Source organism: Fistularia commersonii, chromosome 4, assembly GCF_037954325.1.
Source record: "Fistularia commersonii isolate RoL2024-O1a breed Wild chromosome 4, RoL_Fcom_v1.0, whole genome shotgun sequence".
Classification (NCBI taxonomy): Eukaryota; Metazoa; Chordata; class Actinopteri; order Syngnathiformes; family Fistulariidae; genus Fistularia; species Fistularia commersonii.
Window position 1 is genome coordinate 8,904,351 of NC_141287.1, and position 21,899 is coordinate 8,926,249.

At 41.2% G+C, this 21,899-nt stretch overlaps 3 protein-coding genes across 6 annotated transcripts in view; 2 read left to right on the forward strand and 1 right to left on the reverse strand.

The window, feature by feature from the left end:
* nck2a (NCK adaptor protein 2a) overlaps window positions 1–5,862 on the forward strand; it is a 35,195-nt gene extending 29,333 nt beyond the window's left edge. The window contains exons 3-4 of the mRNA XM_086145114.1: window positions 1,890–2,665; window positions 3,971–5,862. Coding sequence (XP_086001240.1) covers window positions 1,890–2,665; window positions 3,971–4,165 — 971 coding nt within the window. The 3' untranslated portion in view covers window positions 4,166–5,862. The remainder of the gene's footprint in view (window positions 1–1,889; window positions 2,666–3,970) is intronic.
* A 7,547-nt stretch (window positions 5,863–13,409) lies between these two features.
* ecrg4a (ECRG4 augurin precursor a) lies at window positions 13,410–17,480 on the forward strand. The gene is made up of 4 exons (XM_086145133.1): window positions 13,410–13,549; window positions 14,690–14,737; window positions 14,839–15,008; window positions 17,004–17,480. Exons 1-4 carry the CDS (start codon window positions 13,480–13,482, stop codon window positions 17,151–17,153), a joined length of 438 nt encoding a protein of 145 aa, XP_086001259.1. The 5' UTR covers window positions 13,410–13,479; the 3' UTR covers window positions 17,154–17,480.
* A 131-nt stretch (window positions 17,481–17,611) lies between these two features.
* Window positions 17,612–21,899, reverse strand: part of uxs1 (UDP-glucuronate decarboxylase 1) — a 32,204-nt gene continuing 27,916 nt past the window's right edge. For all 4 annotated transcript variants that reach the window (XM_086145130.1, XM_086145128.1, XM_086145129.1 and 1 more), the window contains 4 exons: window positions 21,234–21,294; window positions 21,043–21,100; window positions 19,092–19,195; window positions 17,612–18,384 (listed from right to left, as the gene is read on the reverse strand). In XM_086145130.1, the coding sequence (XP_086001256.1) occupies window positions 18,253–18,384; window positions 19,092–19,195; window positions 21,043–21,100; window positions 21,234–21,294 (355 nt within the window). In that variant the 3' untranslated portion in view covers window positions 17,612–18,252. The remainder of the gene's footprint in view (window positions 18,385–19,091; window positions 19,196–21,042; window positions 21,101–21,233; window positions 21,295–21,899) is intronic.

A 21,899-nucleotide genomic window follows, 5' to 3' on the forward strand; every position in this document is an offset into this window, starting at 1 on the left:
TGCCAACAAGTTTCATGCTACTCTGTGTGAACCCAACAATTTTCAGAGCCACGCAAATGTGCTGTTCACCAATGACATTTCTGTGGCATTTCAGCAGCCCCTGTGAACAAACTGGGTGATTAACTGTCAAGACCCTCACTTCACTTATTACCGACACACACACAAACACACACGATTATGCTGACAAAAGCCTTAACTGTCATGTTAGCAGCTCGTATGCTATCTTTCAGCATATCATTATAATTTTGACGCAAAGGTGTAAGTGAAGTATCCGGGATTCTGCGCAGCTGAGAGACTGGAACTATGGTCCTGTTGTCTCCCTGACGTTTACAGAGGCATATGTTAAGATGTATCTCAGAAAGTAAAGAATGGAAATGTCGGAGGAGCTACTTTTTGATCCCAGATCTACCTGTCATTAGCAGGCCCATAATGCCTGTTCCACTTTCCCTTTCCATTCAGCATAATCTATTTTCAGCCTTTTTGATTTGTCGAGATGCATGTCCTGCACCGTTGTTGTCAAGACTTCAGAGGGTGCAAAGGAGGAAACAGGCACTTTCAAGTAATTGTATTTTGAGAATCATAAAAAGTTAGTCTTGGAAAAGCAGGTCAGGAGAAATGTTTCACCATTCTATTTATCATGTCTTTTCATTCCGTACCACCCAGGCCCTGATCCTTATCACTTCTTCCAGAGCGTCCCAGGCCATGCTAGCTTTCTATCTGCCCGCGTCACTAACTTTGTTGCCCTTGGCATGGATTACATTTCTCTGTCAATGAGTGTGACAGTAAAGGTGTTCTGTCTCAGGATATGAATGGTGCACCAGCCAACACCTTCCTTTGATTTACTGTGATTTCTTGTATACAGTCTGGCAGGATTTTCCACATGAACTCTGAACTGCTAAACAAACTGGAGCAGTTATCAGTAGTTATTCATTTCTTTAATTCACAGTGAGGATATGTGGTAACTGTTGTATAAACCAAATAAACCACAATCTAAGTGCAATCTAAAGAGCACATCCAGCTACAACCAACTTGCAGAATTGGTTCCTGGGTAGGAATCAAGAGCATAAATGTAGCATGTTTTGCAAACACAGAGGCTAAATGTGAACTTGAAAATGACAAGATCCTAATGATTTTAATAAACTTCTTAAACATGACCCTAAAATCTGACCAGAAAAGGAAGCACATATGCATGTATGCCAATGTTCACTGATGTGTTTTTAATTCAAGCGCTGATTGATTTTCTCTTTATTAAATATCACCCTTCAATTCCTGTTTCTATAATGTACCAGAGTGGAGCTAAAAAGGGGAGCAGATGTTAGACTTAATTCATCAGATGGAGACAAATAGGATTATAATGAATTCTCATTGCCGTCCATATCTCTGGGCTTAATTAATATACAAGTTGTCTTGAACCAATGTATTAGTTCCTAAAAATGACCAAAAAGAGAAGCATGAACAGGTTTGAAGTGTTTATGTGCCTCTGAAGTCAAAAAGAATGTCCTCTTCCTGGATGCTTCAGCTTCTCTGTTTACAAGGAGGTGCCACATTGAAAGATAAAAGTGTACAATTTTTCATTTCTCATCAGCTATCTGCTTTACAAAAGGAAATTTGAAGTCTCCAGGTCAAAAAGAAGTCTAGCCTTGCCGTGCAGTAAGAGGCATCTTGTTGACAGTTCAGCTTGTTAAATGAAAAAATATTAGCATATTCATATATTCTCAAATTCAAATGAGAAAGATAATCATGGTAATTATATTTTTCTGCCAGGAAACCCTTGCAGACATGAATTTAGAGTAATTTGTATGCCTTAACACGTGGCGAGGGGCGTCTTTGAAGATAAAGCCAGCCTTTACTAATCTAGTTCTCTGTGTCACCATCTGCTCCTGCCGCAGGTTTGGGGAAAACCAAGAGGAAGACGAGCGCTCGTGATGCTTCCCCGACTCCGAGCTCAGACACTGAATATCCTTCCAATGGTAGTGGGGGCGGGGGGGTGGGTGGAGGGGCTGCAGAGAGAATCTACGATCTCAACATTCCCGCCGTGGTGAAGTTTGCCTACACGGCGGAGAGGGATGACGAGCTGACTTTGATGAAGGGCTCCAAGGTCATCGTGATGGAGAAGTGCAGTGACGGCTGGTGGCGAGGCAGCCAGGCGGGCCGCGTCGGCTGGTTCCCTTCCAACTACGTCCAAGAAGAGCTTGGTGGGGCGGATGATCGGGGAGAAGGGGATCCCTCACATGGCTACCATGGAAATGGGCAAGGGACATTATTGGCCAATGGGAGCCCAGGTGGCCGCGGAGGTGTGCTCCACATGGTTCAGACGCTCTACCCATTCAGTTCTGTGACAGAGGAGGAGCTGAATTTTGAGAAGGGCGAAGTCATGGAAGTGGTGGAGAAGCCAGAGAACGACCCAGAGTGGTGGAGGTGTAAAAACTCACGCGGGATGGTGGGACTGGTACCAAAAAACTATGTGATGGAGCTCGACGAGCGGCCCGGCTTGCCCTCCTCCACCTCTAGCTCCCCGCAGACCCGATACCTTACACCTGCACGCGTCGGCAAGTTTGCCGGGCGGGACTGGTACTATGGCAACATCACGAGGCACCAGGCGGAGTGTATTCTGAATGAACGAGCCGAGGAGGGCGACTTTCTCATACGAGACAGCGAATCATCGGTGAGTCTGTGGGTTGCAGTGTTTGGTCTGAAAAAGAGCCATGAAGTAGAAACACAGAGATGCATCTGTGTCAAGCAAACAGAACGGCCAGTCAAACAAAAAACAAAAATTCAGATCCGTGCCAGCCTGAGAGTCCGGTTCCTCTTCGTCATATTTAACTCTTCTCTGTGTGTACTTTGTTAAAATGTAGTTCCATTTAAAGTCTGGCCATTAAAGAACCAATCAATCATGAACTGTGTCAAAACCTTTAAATTAGAGAGCAGAGAATCTTCTCCTGCATATTTAAGAAAACATTATCTGGAGTCCCGCAAAAACAACATTGTAAATATAGGAATATACATTTTTTATGATAGTGAACATTTGTTAGACCACTCTCACTTCATCAATCCTGCATGAAATCTAATTTCAGTATCATCAAGATATTTGCTATACATTTCATCAGGAGTATTTATGGCAAAAAAAGGTAAAAAGGATTTTCAGGCCTCGTTTGCTTTAAGTATCCGGACGAGGAAGTATGAAGGCTTTAAATACTCAGGAGGACTGGAAAATATGTGAGTATACATTGTGCAATAGTCAGCAGAGTTTCCACTGCAGGATATTCAGCCTCTTGTCAGGGCATGATCTTGTCAATCAAGCCTCTATCAGGGTGTGATTTGGGGAGATTTTGATGGAGAGTGACTGAACATGAAAATTGATGGAAGGATGTGTTTCTGACAGCCTTTAAGTAGAGGAAAATCTTATTATTTTGCCCTTGTCTGAAACGTCTCCATTCAGTGTTCAGGACATTTACTGTCTTAATGTTGTATTCCAAGTGCATTTTTGGAAAATTTAACACATAAACACTAAAATTAGTAAAAACAAAAAGAGAAGCGTTCACCTAGACTAACTGAGACGCTCCCTATGTGTGTAATGAATGCAGTATCTACATCAAAATGAAGGCTCAGAACAGGAAAAGCCACCTGCTATAATTCAGGCCATTTGTCATCAAATATACTGTTTCACGGTTCTCAAGCAAGTTGGAAATCTCGCATCGCATGGCATCGGTAGAAAAAATCTATTAATAATCTTGCCTGGTCAGATTATTGCATTTTATATCGTGTCTCGTGCCTGTTCCACAAACAGTATTTCATATTTTCAGCACAGATTTCGAGTGGCAGGTTGTCGTGTACACTGATTACCTAGAAAAATAACCGAAATAATTCCGAAACTTAAAATGTGCTGCAGCTTCGTGCTTAGCTCCTGACACCCAGCAGAACATATCTGATGTTAATCTTTCCCACAACTCTGTCCATCTGTGTGTTTCAGCCCAGTGATTTCTCCGTGTCTCTGAAGGCCGTAGGGAAGAACAAGCACTTTAAGGTGCAGCTGTCAGAGGGAGTGTATTGTATCGGCCAGCGCAGGTTCAACTCCATGGACGAACTCGTGGAACACTACAAGAAAGCCCCGATCTTCACCAGCGAACACGGGGAAAAGCTGTATCTGGTCAAAGCGCTGCTGTGACTCACAACTTCACACTGGATCGTTCACGCATACATACTCTTTCTCTCTCTATCTATCACTGTCTCTCTTTCATACACACTTGACACACACAATAAGAATCCCACTCTCTTAACTGTTTTAATACAAGCCTTAGCCCTAGACATGCTCTCACAGCATCCGTCCGGCCGGATCGTCAGCGGGTCATCTAAGTTGTGTCTGTTGCCCTCTCGTGGCGACCAGGCGACGTTTCTTTCCGCGCTGCAACCAAGTCATTGAAACCCATCCCGAGTGACGAGAAGCAAATTCCCAGTGGATCCCCTCCCTCGCACGGCAGTGCGTTTCTAAGCCCTGCTCTCCCTTAGATGTGCTAACATTTGCAGTGACCACATCTGCTGCTAACAGAAAGCCCGAAGCCTTGCTGGGGGTTAAGCTCTCCTTCTGATGTCACACAAGATGTTCATTGACTCTCACGCATTGAAAGTCATGCTACTGCTCTTTAATTCAGGTGGGAGGAGAAACGATTGAGGGAACGTACTCTTGTGTTTTCCTGTCAGCCATTGTTTTATTTTGCTTTGTTTATTTTAAAATGACGTGTAATTGCCTGTTCCTCCTCCTCCTCCTCGTCGTTTCTCTTTTTTTTAAAGGCTAATTTAAATTCCTCTGCGGAGGTTTTTTGTGATCGTTGCTCTTTCATACAAGGACTTCACAAAGTGACCAGAATGACACTCTTGCCTTCTTTCTATTTTACACAATAGTTGTACTCCGCTTCTCTCCCAGCGAGAGCAATTGTCTCTTCATGTTTTCAAATTGCACCTTTACTCAACAAGCCCAGTCACGACCAGTGATATACATTTAAAGCTGGATACACAAGTTCTGTAATATTATTGTTCTGTAATATTATTGAAGTGGGTAATGCTAATCCAATAGGGGAGATCTCTGATATTACTGTGTAGTCTGAATGTTTATCAGTGTAACCAAAGGTGCCACCCTGTACCCACTGCTGGCTCCAGGTCTGCACTCACTACACCTTTTTGTTGAAAACTCTGCCCTGTATGGTCACATCCAATGTCCGTCACCTCCCAACCCTCTTCCGCCATCTTTCTGCAGTTCCTTGGTAAAACTGACTGAAGAATGATACACACAGTTTCAGTGACAAAAGTACTTCTGCTCAATTTTTGCCCCTGCTCCTGAATGCAGTAATGAAAGTACCTCCCATTCTTGAATTTAAGAAATAACGAATGAATCCGCCAACCGTGCTTCAACCATAAACACTACGTTCATAGATGTATTAATCCTAGAAGTAGTAGAAGAAGAAAAAAAAAGATCAGGGAATGATTTGCCGCTGCAAAGAAAGTGTGGAATATAAAACGGGATCTACTTTAAGTGCTTGTCACCGTCAAAAACCAAATGTCCTTCAATCTGGATCATCATGGGAAACATCTAGTCCAACCAAACATTGACCTTGTTTTTCTTTTTCTATGTGCTTTTGTTTACCAATGGAAGTGTTGATCATGGGGTCCTCAGCTTTTATATAATATACCTGAATGTTATTGAGCATCGTTATTTAATTCTTGTCTCCACTGTATGTATATATTCAAAATAAGAGGAGGTGCATAAATGAATCGTTAAGATCCAACTATGGTACTGTATCACCGACAGAGTGATGAGAATTGAAATACTTTTGTTCAATAAAAATTTTTGAAGAATATTAAAAACAATCAAGAGATCTGTTGTCGCGTTTTTCTAAAGCAGATTATCAACAGAAAGACAGTAAAACATTTGGGAATCTGGAAGCCTGACTTTCTCCTCCTTAATCCTGTAAAATCGATTGACCCACGTCTTGAAATCAGGTAGATTGCACTAGACTGGTGAAAAAGTGTGGTGTTTTCAAACAAAATAAGTATGTTCAATCATATTTATATCAACACAATCATAGTTTTACCCTTATGTATAAATAACATATATATATATTATATGTATATATATTTTCTGAATTCATTTTTCAATTTCTAAATACAAATGTTCTCCCCCTGAATAACAAGTTTATATTTTCATCCACCAGCTTCCCCTCCAGCCCGCTGAGATGCCATTGTTGGAATAAATCAATAAAAAGATTTTAAGCATTACTCTCTATAATCTCAGTGTTATGAAGGCTCTAAAATATTTTGAACTTCTATCTGCGCTTCGCTTGAGTTGAACATCTCTCTCTGTTTGCAGTTTTGATAATAGTATGAGATGAGATGAGATGAGAACAACTTTATTAATCCCGAAGGAAATTGTTGTGCCAGAGTTTCAAGTAAAAAACATAACAGTATGTAACAGTAACATAAATTCTCCTTCATACTATTATTTTGATCATAGTACTATTACTGTTTCATGTAGATTTTTTTTATGTTATATTATGAATTATAATATATTATATCATAATATATCATGAATATTATATAAATGAAATTCCAGTCCAAAACATCCTGGTGACTTTGAAAGAAAGCAATGTAAACCTCAATGCAGAAACTCCACTGGAGGGCAGCATTGAGCTATTTGCTAACCCTACATTTCTCTTAGGAGTCTAGGGGCCAAGAGGCACAACAGACAAACAACCATTCATTTATTTGGGGCCATTTTCTCCAATTAATCTACTGCATGTTTTTTGGGCTGTGGGAGAAAAATCAGTCACAGGAAGAACATGCAAACTCCAGACAGAAAGGTCCCCTTGCCAGAATTGAACCAGGGTCCTTCGTGATGTGAAGCAAAATCACTAACCACTGCGCCACGTTGACGCTTTTTAAATTATCTCTACAGTAATTTGGTCTAATTGATGTGAAGCGCATGTTTCATCAGAAGGGACAACTTGACCTTTCCGTGCAAACCGACAACATGTAAGTGAGAAAAACTAATTGTGAGCTTACATCAAATCTAATCAGTTACGATTAGGCTTGGCCCACCGTGTGAACAAACTCAGCAGCTGCTGGGGGAAGATGGGGGGGTTGCAGCCTCCAGAGACTCCAAAGTCACGTCTTGAGTCATTAGCACATTTTATTTTGCCATGAAACTCTCTTACTCTTAGTTTTACTTTAAAAAAAAAAAAAAAAAAAAAGCAAATTAGAATTCGCAGTAAGATCGCCCAGCAAATTAATTTCATGTCTGAAAGAGACAAATAAGAAATTGCAAAAAGAAAATCACCAATAATTATAAAGACAAAGGGCAAATATCCATATCCGCTTTTAAGTTATGCAGGTTCACTCCACAAGTGTCCGGCTGATTTCTCCAACAGCCGCAACAGCAGTCAGACCGTCCTGTTCCCTGTCACGGCTGGTGCAGCGCCTCACTCAGGGCGCCACCAGTAGGATGTCCACTGCATCTCCGCTGAGAATTGAACCTTGCTCTGGAAATGAACATTTTCTCCAGCCTGCTCAGGGGAAAGCAGTGAGGCGGTTTCTCTCCGGCTCAGCGGTCATGCGATGGTGAGAAAAGGGAAGATGAGGAAGTCCGGCAGTCGCCGCAGGAGTATTGACTGCCAGTCACAAAAGGTTCACTGAGTCATGTTTATTCCTTGAAAAAGCTCCTCTGAGAGCCGTGGGGCATCATCGGAGAGGAGACACATCTTTAAGGCAATAGGTCGGTCTGCACCTGTTTATAGCCTCAGAGGAGGAGACATCCACGACACGAGCACCGACACCCTCTGCTGAGGCCCCGCTCCACCCTTTTCATCCAAAACCTGAACCAAACAACTGAAGTCTCGTTTCGCACGATGAACAATACAATCGATTTGAGGGATGATACATTTGTGTATGCATGGGGTCATGATACTAGTGGCTTATCGCATTCTTATTGTGGTATTTTTGTCCGCTGACCTGTACGATTGCTAGAGACACTGGTGGAAAACCTTATTTATTTCAGCTCCTTTCTCTGGTAATCTGTTTTGGGTTCAACGGGAATGTGTCTGTAGAGCGGACCTTTTGGGCTTCATAAATTTGACGAGGCTTTCAGGTATAATTTGCCCTCACAGTGAGATGGAACAACTGTTTTAACCCTCAGACAAACTTAGTTTGATATAATTTCCAGTCTTTCTCTGAGGTATGTTCATTCACAATTAGCCAAAATGAGCATGGCAAAGGCACTTGGTTTATGATGACTACAATTTTTTCAGCATTTTAGGTAATTTTGGCTGCAGATTTTTTTTCAGAAATTTCAGGGAGATGGCTTTACAGTAATGTGATAAAAGCCTTTGACAATTTCCCCCACAGTTAGGAAAAATACAATTTTTCCAAAAGTGCCTCCCATGCTTTGACTTGAATTATGACAACTGAATCCCATCAAAACATGGGACATCGTCTTAAAATATGGGACAAGGGATTAAATGCTCCGACTCCCAACATGTGGGGGAACCGTAGTTCAGCTTGTGAAACTGTCAGTATTTTCTCATCCCTCGACTCCCTTTCATTGATCATTTATCATTGATCCTGAACTTTTTACACACAGCCATGAATGTAACGGAAAGGTCATTCTGGTGACATCAGTGATGGTGGCTCTTGACCATGTGTGGTTCCAGGGTTCTCCTCACCATAAGAGAAAAGGCGAACCGCAAGTTCACTCAAAGGCCTACCATCCCTTTCTTCTCCCTTCAGTCCGCTATTACATTTGTCCAAAAAAGAGGAAACGCTAGATGGCTCAACTCTGACACACATCAACCTGTGCACCGTCACCTTCATTCAACATTGACTATGGGACTTGATAGCTTTTTATTTGCTTTCTATCTGCAGAAAGGGGTCATGGCGTGTGTTGTCTCACCCCATCCCCCAGCACATTTACTTTCCATACATGTCGGATGACAGATGGTGTTTTCATGCATGAGCCAACCGGTGCCCCTCTTTTTCCTCTATTGTGGTTTATTGTGCTGTCGAGGGGCTATTACCACTCCTGAGCACCATCAAGTCTGAGTGGTGGAGGTGCAACATCACCTGCCACCTTTCTTCTGCACGGAGCTGCAGGCTCAAAATCAAAATGTTCAAAATGTCTGTCAAGTTCCTCAGAATCCGACACAATGAAGACAATGATTTCTTCTTCACAAAATTTTATTCAAGGATAGAGAAAGTTTTTTTTTTTTTAATTATTTTCAAATATTATCTCCTTACTCTTAGCACCCCCCCCCCCCCTCAAAATTCAAAACCTGTTGCCTTCATCTGAACTGAGACATACGCTATCCAGCTTAAAGACCAACAGAAAAATGAAAGCAATTCTCTGCTATTCTCTGCAGGCACTTTGAACAGCTACACATGTAATTGCACATGTGAAAATGAGAAAGGGTTCTTAATGGCTCCAAATCAACCCTTCATTACTGTGAAAACATAGTAGGGATGGGTTCCACAGCACCACCTCTAAGAGAGCTGTGCCTCGTAAAATCAGAAATTGTGAGGCATAACTAATGTGAGGGAGGGTTGAGATATAAATGGTGACACATCTCTGACCGTCCACAAAAGATTGCACATTACGTCCTACTCTGTATGCAGTGCATTGATAGGACCTGTGTATTTGCACTTTATTCCAATCATTTCAACACTGAAGTCAGAGGAGGCATGTGATCCAAAGATTTAATAGACAGACACATGCATGTGTGTGTGTGTGTGTGCGTGTGCTAGATATGTGTGATAGCTTACAGATGCATAGTTATTGGTCATCGACTTACTGGAGCACCTGTATAAGAATTGGCAGAAAAAAATACTTAATTACACTGAAAGTACTAAGTTTCATCAAATAATAAGCAGAGCGGGGAAAGCGAGAGTTATTACAGTGGAGCTTAAACTGAGAGAACAACCTTGTGGTAAAATATATTTCCTCTGAAAATTTGGTATGATAATCTCTTTCCCATGATCAAGTAGTCCAAATATTATTTGCAGTCAATTTGCAGTCATGGCCTCATATGAGTAATTTTTTTTTTGTAGATACAGATGGGAAAGTAAAAAAACCTGCAAATAATTTTTTTTCAGTTTTTTTTTCTAAACCTGTCATATATCAAAAATCACCTGACCTATTAAAAGAAAAAGACTCTTTTTTTCTTTTTTAGAAATAAATAACTAAATCAAGGACTTCAATTGTTTTCTTTTCGGGGCTCTCACTGGTGTTTTATTTCCAACAGCTGCAAAACGTTGCAACATCTCATTTTGTCACTTGGACTGGGAAGTGCAGATGTAAAAGATGTTTGATTGAGCGTGCACGTGGACCCTGCAAAGACATTTGGGAAGAATTAGAGTGTGCAGAGCTGTAACTCTGTCACATCTCTGGTGAACACGGTGTTCAACATCTTTGATGGAAGTAAAAGAGAGGAAGGGTTCCAGACATCCTGTGCGTGGGATGAGAGGAGTCGCTCTGGAGATCCAGTGAAGACATATACGAAGCCGTCTTTTCTGGTGATGTCACTTCACAAACATGTTTCCAACCTGAGTAGGAAAAAGGGGTATTTAACTGCCTCTTTTTTATTTATCTATGTTTTTTTTTTTTTACTTTGACATTTGTCACAAAGTTTGAAGGAACAGCTGGCGAGTCTCTTAAAAACGTGCCAGGGAAATCCATGTAAATCTTGTCACAACACACACACACACACACACACACACACACACACACACACCCTGATTAACAAGTGGCACCCGGGGGAGACGGGGTTGGGATGGAGGATTGGGGGGGTCAGAGAAATATGAAAAAAAAAAAAAAGGACGGACGTGAAGGAAGAAAAAACTTTTTTTAAAAAGACAAAATTCAGTGGATATTTATGACCTCCACTTGCTAACTTCATGGTCACATGCACATTTTGAGAGGATTCTGTTTTCTATTCAGTCTGTTTTATGAAAAACAGAATTCAACCCTCCCATATGTGTGAGCTTTGCTGTTCTCCCTGGCTAAGTATGTGGCGCGGTCAGGTGCTCCAGATCAAAACCCACATCTGATATATGAAATTCCTCATCAGGTCAGAAACACGGTGTTCACCTGATTTCTTTCATTGGCATTGCCTTTCCTCTCTCCTGCTCCAATCTGCTCCGTGTCAAGCAATTTTAAAAGGCCCCTCTGGGAAAGCGAACAGATCATTGGGTTTCTTTGGGTCAGTGGTGTGTTTTCAGACCCCAGTGAACTGATTTCCGAAGCCAAATGGTTTGTACAAAAGTTTGGACTTGGCGGACATCTGTTTTCACTTCGGGATTTTTTTTTTGGGTTTGTTTTATTTTTTTCTATCTCGCAGTGGCAGAAACTGCCCGGAGACAGGGAGCCTTTGATAAGACGAACCGGAGAAGAAGGGGGAGTCTCTGGTGTGTTTGGATGAATACATTTGAACGGCTTCAAAACCTGTCATGACAAGGACTGCTCGGCTCAGAATGCTGTCACCTCTGTGTGTGTGTGTGTGCGTGTGAGTCTCACCTGGCATCATAGCGGCAGCCTCAGGAAGTAAGAGGATGCACCCTCTTCACGCTGCAGGGGCTGATCAACATATTTGTCATCACCACATCCTCCAAAATATGCTTGTCTCATCCCGTCCCAGCTTTGTCAGGCAAACATCTTCCAGCATCTGCATTCATGCATTCCACCTTCACCTGTAACAGACGGAGGCTGTTTGTTCAGCCAACGCAAAGCCTCTGCGTGTCTCACACACACACACACACACACATTCCATGATATATGGGAATAACAGCGTGCGTCCTCTTAGTCTCATTCATTCTTCCATAGTGAGAGAGAAGGTTGGAAGCAGCGCGGCCTCATAAAGACTCAGGGTTCCAGCTGTGACTGACAATGACTTTGGTTGATATAAAATTCCAAGAAATAGTGGATATTACGGATGTCTTCTACCAGAATTGAATTTGGCCCTCTCAAATATCTGGTTTGTGTCTGTGCAGCCAGAGTCCTTTTTGGCAAAGACAAGTAGTTTATCATTGAGGAAAACACATAGCAGCAGAAATCTCATCTGACAAGCACCTAGAAATATCAGTTTAGCTCTTTAAGTCAGAAATGTGTTTTACTTTGAGGTTTGCAGAGTTTCTGCTTTCCATTCGGATCCACAGAAGGAAGGTCTTTGTTTGTCTTGAACTGCCAGTGTGGCGTCATCTGTTTGTTTGTAGTTTCTTAGGATTTTAGGCCCTTTGCATATTTGAACAAGATGTTGGAGGAGGAGAGTAGAAGAAGAGGGGGGCTGGATCTGATTGAGGAGTCAATCCAGAGTAAGACACACGCCAAGACGGATGTTTGAGGACTCCAAATCTCACAAAGGCTTTTTTATTCAGTGTTTGATGCTTTCTAATTTCAAGCGTCAAGGAGGAAACTGGTGAATGAGACCATACAATGAATAAGACAGATTTAAGGTCATATTTCCAAAGCTCTCCTTGCGCGGAGATGTTTTGAAGCGCCCCCTGCTGGGAATTAAATTAAAAAAAAAATCTGTTATCCAGATAAGCATTGATTTATGACACCGCCCTGTTCAGTTACTCAACTGTGACGTAGAAAATTTGGAGCCTCTGGTGCATCAACTCAGGAGTTCTCCGGAGGAGATGCCTTATACCCAGAAGTTTGGACTGATTATCACCATAAGGAGAATTTCAAACGTTACTCATGTCCTGAAAGTCCAGGATGATGGAGAGATGAAAGTGCAACACCATGTCTGTGACTCTGTCAAAAGAAGCAGGTAGATTGGGTCCTAACTGCCTCAAAGAGTTTTTTTTAATTCATGCTGCTCAATAACTCAGTTTGCACGCAGTCTTTCTGCAGAATGACCAGAATCTGAACTTTGATTCCACACGAGCATCAACCTTTCCTCCTAACAGAAGAGGCGAAATGAATCTTTAATCTTTGAGAAAAGGGGTACTTCATTAATCCATTTCTCATGTTGTAACTGACTTTCTATTGATAATTTAAGAAGCCCGGCTCACATTTCTTCTTTGTATTGTTTTGTCCTTGCTCAATAAACCAGTATTTTTCTCTCTGCAGCAGCAATCTGCTAAAATCCCAAAGGCCATTTTTATTTTTAAAGCTTTACTTCTGCACAAAGACGCTGCACTGTAAACAACCAGCAGGTACAGAAGGGAACCCCCCCCCCCCCTTCTAACCGCTCTGCTGCTGTTCAAACCGTGTGGAAAAGTACAACTTGCACACAAGAAAATTCATTTAAGAATGGAAAACCTCCCAGCGGCAGCCATGTTTCTGCAGGCGCTCCACTGAACTACATTCCACTGCCACGGGCCAGTTTCCATTTGGAAAGTCTGGACTGGCGGCCACTCCCCTCCCCCCTCTCCCCCCCTGCGCCTCTGCACTGCACAGTTGTTGCCTCCTAGGAGCTGTGAAGACCTGGAGCAGAAAAGATGGCATCAAAATCATTCTGTTTGAGGTTCATGTGTTTGGCTGCTTTGCTGACACTGTTGGTCACCACAGGTGAGACCTTTTTTTTATTACCTCGTCTAAATATCGCACCACTTTCTTCTCCAGTGGCCTTCAGCATCAAACTTCAGACTTCTGCATAGATTTTTGTGACAGATACTGAGTTAAACCACTCTCACTTAAGCTCTCACACAAAGCATAACAAGTCAAATGTAATATTGTAATTATAAACTAAAGAATAAAGCCTTGAAACTTTTTCCTGTTTTCTTTTTCTTCAGTTAAAACTTAAAATATGCAACAGGCATATTTAAAGCTTTAAAAACTGTGTTTTTTATCACTGGCAGCGGTTTGATGTTTCTACGTTTCTTCAAGGATATTTTTTTAACCCAAAGGAGTTGATGTGGATTTTTTGAAAAGGGGGGAAGAAAGCCTCCATTGGTCAAGATTTTTCTTTTTAAAAGTACTGACTTCTTACATATTTCTATGCAGCTCTGGCCTGCTATTCAGCAACACTCAAGTGTTGATTTGAACAAAGGACTTTAGATCGCAGAGGGAGACATCTTGTGTACAGCTGCTCAGTTCAGAAAATGTAACATGTTTACTAAAAATCTCTAGAAGCCTTAATTGAGAAAAATTCCAGTCGTATTTTTCTATAGATCATTAGTCATTGCATTTAAATGTTTTTCATAACATTAATAAAAAGGTCTCTGACACTGTTATTGTTTGCATGAGCACAGAATGTGTACACATATAAAGACCCACTCGAGAACTGATGTGCATTTAGTGCGAATCAAATAAAATAAGCATTCTTGCAGATTTAATTTATATATATATCTATGTATATATAGATATATATATAGTATTTTTTGTTTGGAGCAGCACCTTTGTTTCCGATTTAAATTTATAAATAAATTTATAAATGAATAACCTTTTCCAAAACACATTACATCTGATAGATGAACTATGTTTATATACTGCAATAACAGCAAATTTGTTGCTGTAGTGAAGACAGTTTGTCTTTGATGGGACATTTTCATGCAGTTTTGAAAAACGCAAAATGGTATGTAGAATCACCAATGTCTCACAGGATGACAACTGCTGGATAAAGTTGGTGCTTAAAATGTAACTGGTGGCTGAATTGTAAGTTTTGTCACCCCACTGATATGGCTCATCTCAGGTGTCTTTCCCAAACAGATGTGGCCGGGCGGAGCAGCAGCCTGCAGAAGGTGCTCAGAAGAGATGGTAACACAAGCGTTTATAATGAAGCAGATACAATCAGTGCAGGTCACACCTGGTTTCACAATCCTCTTCTCTTCCTCCGCCCTTTTTGTACTCCCGCCCAGTGGCAGGAGTCGGACCTGCATCCCCTAAACAGTCCGTTGCCGTACCTCCTTCCAAGGCCCAAGAGTTCCTGGCCAAACTGAGACGGAGCAAAAGGAACATTTGGGATCGCAGTCGACCGGACGTTCAGCAGTGGATCATGCAGTTTATGTACATGGGCTATGATGAGCAGGTCAGGACACCGTTCACATTCCTCAATGCCTTGTAAAGCTCATGTTGTCAACATTATAATTGTTATTCTTATCGGCACAGTTTCGAGTAACGATAATTGCATTTTAATGGCAACAAGTTATTTGGAGAGAAATTGGATAGGAACAGAAAAAGCCAAAAGGCTGAGGGCTTATTTTGTTTGCCTGTTATGGTCCGCCCTGCAACTTGAACTGCATCACAAAATGTCCCTTGTTTCATGGCAGTTGGCATCAGTGTGGTTCCCTTCATGCCAACTCACTGAGAGTTGAGAAATATGCAAGACGTGAGAGTGTAGTTTCGGGAGCAACCATTCAAGGGCCCCACTTTTGGTCATCTGGGCCTCATTAATTAGATTTAGCCAGAAGAAATTGAGGAGAGGGTAGAGACGATCCGCCAAACAGAGGTCTTTTAAGCTCCAACCAATTCTCGAGCACTGACCTGGGTTCAGATCCCGATCTCACGTGGTCTGACAGCACCTTAGCTGTTTGACATTACCTGCAAACTTGTCCCTAAGTGGATCCAGGTGATAGCGATTTAACCCTGCTGACTTTGGAAGGATGTAGGGAACGACGAGTCCATGAGGGGGATGTTTTACTTTAAACTGGACCATCATTTTTCAAATTAACATGGTGACGGACAAACAGGTCTCTAATAGATTTTCTGCAGCCTGTGATTTTTGCCATAAGTAGTTGCCCCCTTCTGGCTCGATAAAAGAATGCATGTTCAATCATGACTGATGTTTTCGTTCTAGCATGATTTGCTCATTCTGTTTCAACAGCCACTGTCGCTACTGGTGTATTTTAAACGTTGGTACATCTACCATAAAGTACCCTGGGGTACTTTATAGTACAGGAAAGGGTACACAGGGAGATTTCAAAATTCTGAAAAGATCAAAATCTTGATCCTAGTCACAACTCTAATATATTAAAATCTATTCATTACCGAGCCAAGTAAACAGTATTTCACTAAGCGTCACTTAATATGAGCGATACCACACACGCTAAAAAAACAAAAAAAATTAAAGCTGAGGAAATATTTCACAAGCAAATGAAGTCCAAGTGGATAGATCAGGAGGAAGATGGAGGATACTCATGAGAGCAAATGGTACAGTACAAAGTACTGGAGTACACAATTTTAAGGCAAAATATGACTGGGGTCTCTCAGACTCTTCCTTCAGTCACCTGTTGCCGCAGGTCTGAATGATTTATTGCACAGTAATTAAAGCACTGAAGTCCTGTATGGTCACAATACCAGTCGCTGGAGGCGAGGTGACGCTGCACCAAAACAGACGCGAAAACAAAATTTCTTAATTGCAATCTCTTGATAGCTGTGGGAACGCACACTTAGGTTTCCTAGCAACTGTCTTATGACATTTCACTTCATGAAAGACAAAATAAGTCTAGACAAATGAGTTTTTTTTTTTTCCAACCGTTGTTCCGGAATATTGAGTTTCTAAAGGTTTAAGAAGATATATACCTGATAGTGATAAAAAAACAAAAACAAAAAAAAAAACACAATGGAACATTAATATCCTACGAAAGGAGATAAAGCTTGGCTTATCTGGACTTTGTACACAATGGCAAAAAATGGCCTGATGGCAGTTCAGTTGGAGAAAACAAGATGTCAAAATATTACCATGGTGTCTCTAATTTGTTTCAAGCTAAGTGCTGTCATTACAGTAAGAGGGGACAGATTTAATGCATTAAATGACCCCCTATTGCCATGTGACAGTTGGGAGTATCTGTGTTTGAGCTGCTGCAGCAGTATCCCAGCAGTTCTGTGTGCAGCACTTTACATGGGTGCCCTTTGCTGCAGCTTCCTTAAAAGGCCAGAGCTGTCAAAGCAGTGGCCTTTCCACTGATGGCTTTTCATGCATGTTTATCTACCAGTTTTACCTGCTGACTCTCAGTAGGAGCCTTATCAGGTGAGTTGCTGAGTATCCTAATGAGTCACTTCTGTGGTGTTTTTCCCTCTCCAGAGGCTCGAGGCTGACCTGTCATATTGGATGGACCACGCACGGGCCAATGACCAGGGGCGTCAGCACCATTATGATGAGAACTCCCCGATCGGGCCGCGTTATCCAGGCTCATACCGACATGGTGCCAACGTCAACTACGATTACTACTAACTGCGAAGTCTGACAGGCCACTGCTGCTCAACAGGCTCAAGTGGGATTGTTCATTTGCCTCACTATGGCTCTCGCCTTCATTCAAGAAGAAAAAACAAACAAAAAAAACCCGGCAATTCTTTGTTTCACACCTGAAAAGAAACAGGAGACATCCAAGCCGCCCACTGCTGCTCTGAGCCCTTTTATGCTGGATGATTAGACCCAAAAACAGGATCCCTACCATTTACCACCATCAGTTGAGAGCGGCGAGAGAAAAAGGACGCGTTATTTAGAAGCAATGAGGCTTCCATTTGTACGAAACGAAAAATATCATGATTCTTGTGGTGTCACTCAAAAAATAAATTTGAAATAAAAATAATCGGCTGAAGTTTTCTAATTTGCAGGGAAACCGCCTCGGCTGATTTGCTTCAGGAGAAACCTCTCTTTCGCTCACCCACACAAAAACACAAGTTTCATTATTCCCTGACTGTATCATACACAAAATATCTGAAATATTTTATTAAAATAGCAATTTCACCTGAAGCTGATGAAGCGCATGCTGACATGAGATTTCACAGAATAGAGCACAATGTGGTCCTGATGACAGCGTAAGGATTTATCCTCGACCTGCAGTGTGTTGCTGCTTCATCAACAGCCAACAGGGAAATGGCAAGCCACTGATAAGAGAATAAAACATCCAGTGAAAAAACAACGTCAGGTAGCTCAGGTCCAGAGACAAACACCATAAAAATATTCAAATAAAAACAAAGCACTGCGTTTTGTTTTGCAAGATTCTCCTGCCGGCGATTTAAATAGGATAAGCACAGATTCATGAAATTTGTTGGCTCTGGTTTTGTCTTAAATTCCCGTTTTTTTGATTTATGCTTGTCCATCCAACTCTCAAGCTCTGGTAAAGGTCCTTAAACCCTGTAGTGCAACTGCAGCTCCGACACAAGGTCACAATATCTTTTCAAAAAAACTGGAAAACTTATCTCTGCTGCAGTTGAAAAAAAAAGGCAGATTGCACTGCTGATCAGTGTATTATAGAGTTGCTTTTTATGGCTCCTCTGACGAGGTTCAGCATCCGTCCATGCCGTGGTTCAGTCTGCAGTCTGGCACCTCAATTGTGTCTAGGCCGGCCTTTCTTCATGCGGGCAGCTTTGGGTTTGGGGATGTACTGGTTGTTGGCCTGGTGCTCCAGCTCTCGGCTGAAATACTGGATTGTTTTGTTCAAGCCCTCCTCCAGGGGTACCTGGCAGCACGATACAACACGAAGCAGATAAAGACACGACTACACAAACAAACTACTTTAAAATGGAATTCAGGTAGAGCAACGTGTTGATGGAGAGCAAATTATGATTATAATTATTAAGAGATTAAAATTCATTGTCGGAAAGGTTCCCACAGATACTACAGTTGCTTTCCTGGCCCTCTCATGGAAGCAAAGGTAAGTTAATGGGTGATGATATAAAGCAGTCGTAGCGAAAAACAGTCGAGCTGCATCACAGGAACACATCTGGGTGAACTTTGGTTGGAAAAACCAATCCAGGTGAGATTTTAAACAAGACATAAGCAGGTTTCGCCATCCGATGGTGTGTGTAATTTGCAATGCCGAACGACAGTCAGACAACATGTAAAGCTTGATAACAACATAAGAGTAGATGTAATTGTCTTCAAACATTAAATATTAAATGCTGCATTTCTTTCTTGAATGCGTCACATTTGTGAAAGCGAAGTCACAGTTGAATGAACATCTTTATCTACTCTTTCAAAGTAGGGGTAAATTCCCAAAGATGCTGTTATGCTTCAAGAGCTTCAAAAGGTAACTTTAATATTCAACTTTATTTTTGAGACCGCCTCATTTGACACACCAATAAGCAGTAACACACTGTACTGCTGCTCCAACACTTACAATTTCAAAAAGTCTTAACATGTATGGCTGCTGTGTATGTTACGTACCACCGGCTCCCAACCCAGCATCATCTTGGCTTTTCTGATGTCGGGTCGTCTCCTCTGCGGGTCATCCTGGGCCTCAGGGAGGAACTGGATCTGACTTCGACTGACTAAAATTCATGTGAGTTTGAGGAGATGAAAGTGTGTGGAAAATCACAAATGCAAGACGGAGAGAAAGGCCATCAGTTAACATGGTAATTTAAAGCCTCTGATGAGTGACCACATATATTTACAAAACACACAAAAGGCCCTTTTTTGGGGGGAAAAAAATCCAATGAGAGCAGTAGTCTTGAAGCAGGCAGCCAGCGAAGATTGCAAGTGGTGCAAATATGCAAAAAGTTTTATGCCACTTCGTCTTAACATCCATGTCAGATACAAACATCCAAAATTAAATAGTGATGTAGATACATTATTCAAAACAAAAACACTCCCTGAAGAAGATTCTCAAGGTAAAAAAAATGTTTCATGTTCTTGTCACATTAACACTGGACTAAATGTATCTGAATATAAAATATAGGTTACTCTTCTAGAAACAGAAAAAGACTCAGACATCTGGTGTGTAAAGCTGTTTCTATCAGAACTACCTGCTGCATATCATAGATGCCTGATGATGGATGTATTGAATGTATATGTAGCATATATGCACATACAGAGTAACTGTGGCTAAAACATGAATAAATACCCACATGAAACTTTAAACTGAACTTCACAAACTCTTATATAAGGTTCAGATTCAATTGCAGCAAACACGATTTCTGGAACATCTTTCCAAATAACAAGTTGCAGTTTCCCTCACTGGGAGCTTGCACGACAATTTATTTATTCATAACAACAGCAAATCCAACTTACATTCATATTCAGCAACCCCCTTTTTTGAACATAACCATGCAAAAGACGTCTTACTTTCAAAGTAAATTAGTGCAATGAGAAGCTGCTGCCCTGCTGGCAGCGCTTTCAGACTGAGTAAAGGCTTGAATTGACATGTGGCGATAATTCAAAACACGTTGATATCAATATCATGTTTTAATGTTAACCGCTATTGTCATTCCGGTTTAAAAAAAAGAAATTGAACAGTCACATAATACAACAATGGTGATAGGAACTAAAAGATAGAGGGAATGTATTTTTTGCTTGAAATTATTTATGGAAGATGTGACTGTTTTAACCAACTCTCAGGGATGTGTGAAATTATTACAGATCAAGAGATGTAAGTGTGTGGGCCAATTCAGTGTCATGGTGCTCTGAATATCTCAACAAAAACACATGGATATCTACGTAATAAAAAAATATTGCTAAATTTGAGAGTCAAGCCATGAAAAAACACCTGGCAAACGAGCATGTGGGGAATCAAACCACCGCTATAATGCTGCTGTAAGTTCTACTGCTGATCAAAAAACAAATAGTAGATTGTAGACAAATCAGTCAAGATAGATCGAAGCTTATTTAAAACCCTGGCAGTTATATATCTCCCACCTGCAAAAAGCGGTAGATGCTAACGAAAAGAACTGAGGCCATCTGGCCACGTAACACATTATCGCTCTACAATTTTGCCAACAAAGTGCAGGTGGTTCAGTATTTTTCACACTGAGACAAATTTATTTTTCCAATTTGCATCTTTAGTGCAGACTTCTCCTCACAGCAGTCATCCCTCTGTGTGTGTGTGTGTATTTGTGTGTGCCAGTATAAATGGCAGGTAACACTACATATATACTATCACGTGCCTGTGAGATTGGGTCAATTCTATAGTGAGGTTTAGATTAATGTTTAACGCTCGGATCGCTTTCATGTAGAGACATTGATGTAGGAGGAAGTGAATAAGAAAGGACAGACAGCAGGAAAAAGACAGGAGAAGAATGTTGGGAGATAAGAGGTAAAGGAATGGCCAGACAAGCAATGACACGGCAAAGATCAAGAAGCAGGGCCTATAACATATGTAATCACTGTTATAACACCTTACCAACGAGACTTTTGATAAGACGAGCAAACTCAAATATGGTGTGTTCCTCTGGGTTCCCCTGCAAACACATTTCAGAAGCTCCCGTCACACCAGCGCTAATAACAGACAGAAAGACACATCGACTCGGTAGTGAAGAGGCTCCATGCGGAGGTTTTCAATCTGTAAAACAGAATGAGGTAAGATTAACTCACCAAATTGACTGGGCTGCTAATGTTACTGTTCATCAACAACACCAGGCCATTCACCAGATCACTGGGGAAAAAATGAGACAGAGGAAAATGCATTTACTATGGATTAACTTCATTTATATGTCACCTTGCTTTGTATGTGGGATATTCTGTGATTAGTTGGACAGCTACAAACACTTATTTTTCCTTTATCAATCGTCAGCTGAGTCCAAAATTGATGAGAACAGATTGATGTTATTGCTTTTGGATGGCCTCTACAACTCAAGTCACAGTATTCACAGTACGTACATCAAATAGTTAGTCAATAACAGACAACAAAACTGAAAAGGCTATTGATTTTTACAAGCCTTTATAACATTAGGGAAACCTGAGGAAAGGCCTCTTGAATAAGAAAATATACTGCAAAAAAGGAACCAAAAAAAAATTTAGATGGACATTTTGTTCTAACAAGTTTGGTAGAATTAAAAACAAAACACAATTTACCCGAATTTAATGCAAGCCTAAACAAACTTTAAGGCAGTAGAGGGCTTCAAAAATAGTGATGATTGTGAGAAAATTGGAATTTCCTTATGAAACAAAAAACCTTGTATTATCACTCAGGTAAGGTAAACACAATTTCTAAGTTTTTAAGAGGCTGAGCTCTAACTCTTCCACACTGTTGTTGTTGTT

What these genes read in the sequence shown, in the direction of transcription:
- ecrg4a (XM_086145133.1), top strand. Translation starts at nt 13,480, where the DNA reads ATGGCATCAAAATCATTCTGTTTGAGGTTCATGTGTTTGGCTGCTTTG. An exon ending in GACACTGTTGGTCACCACAG is followed by an intron (nt 13,550 to 14,689) that starts GTGAGACCTTTT and finishes TTTCCCAAACAG; the next exon opens with ATGTGGCCGGGCGGAGCAGC. An exon ending in ACATGGGCTATGATGAGCAG is followed by an intron (nt 15,009 to 17,003) that starts GTCAGGACACCG and finishes TTCCCTCTCCAG; the next exon opens with AGGCTCGAGGCTGACCTGTC.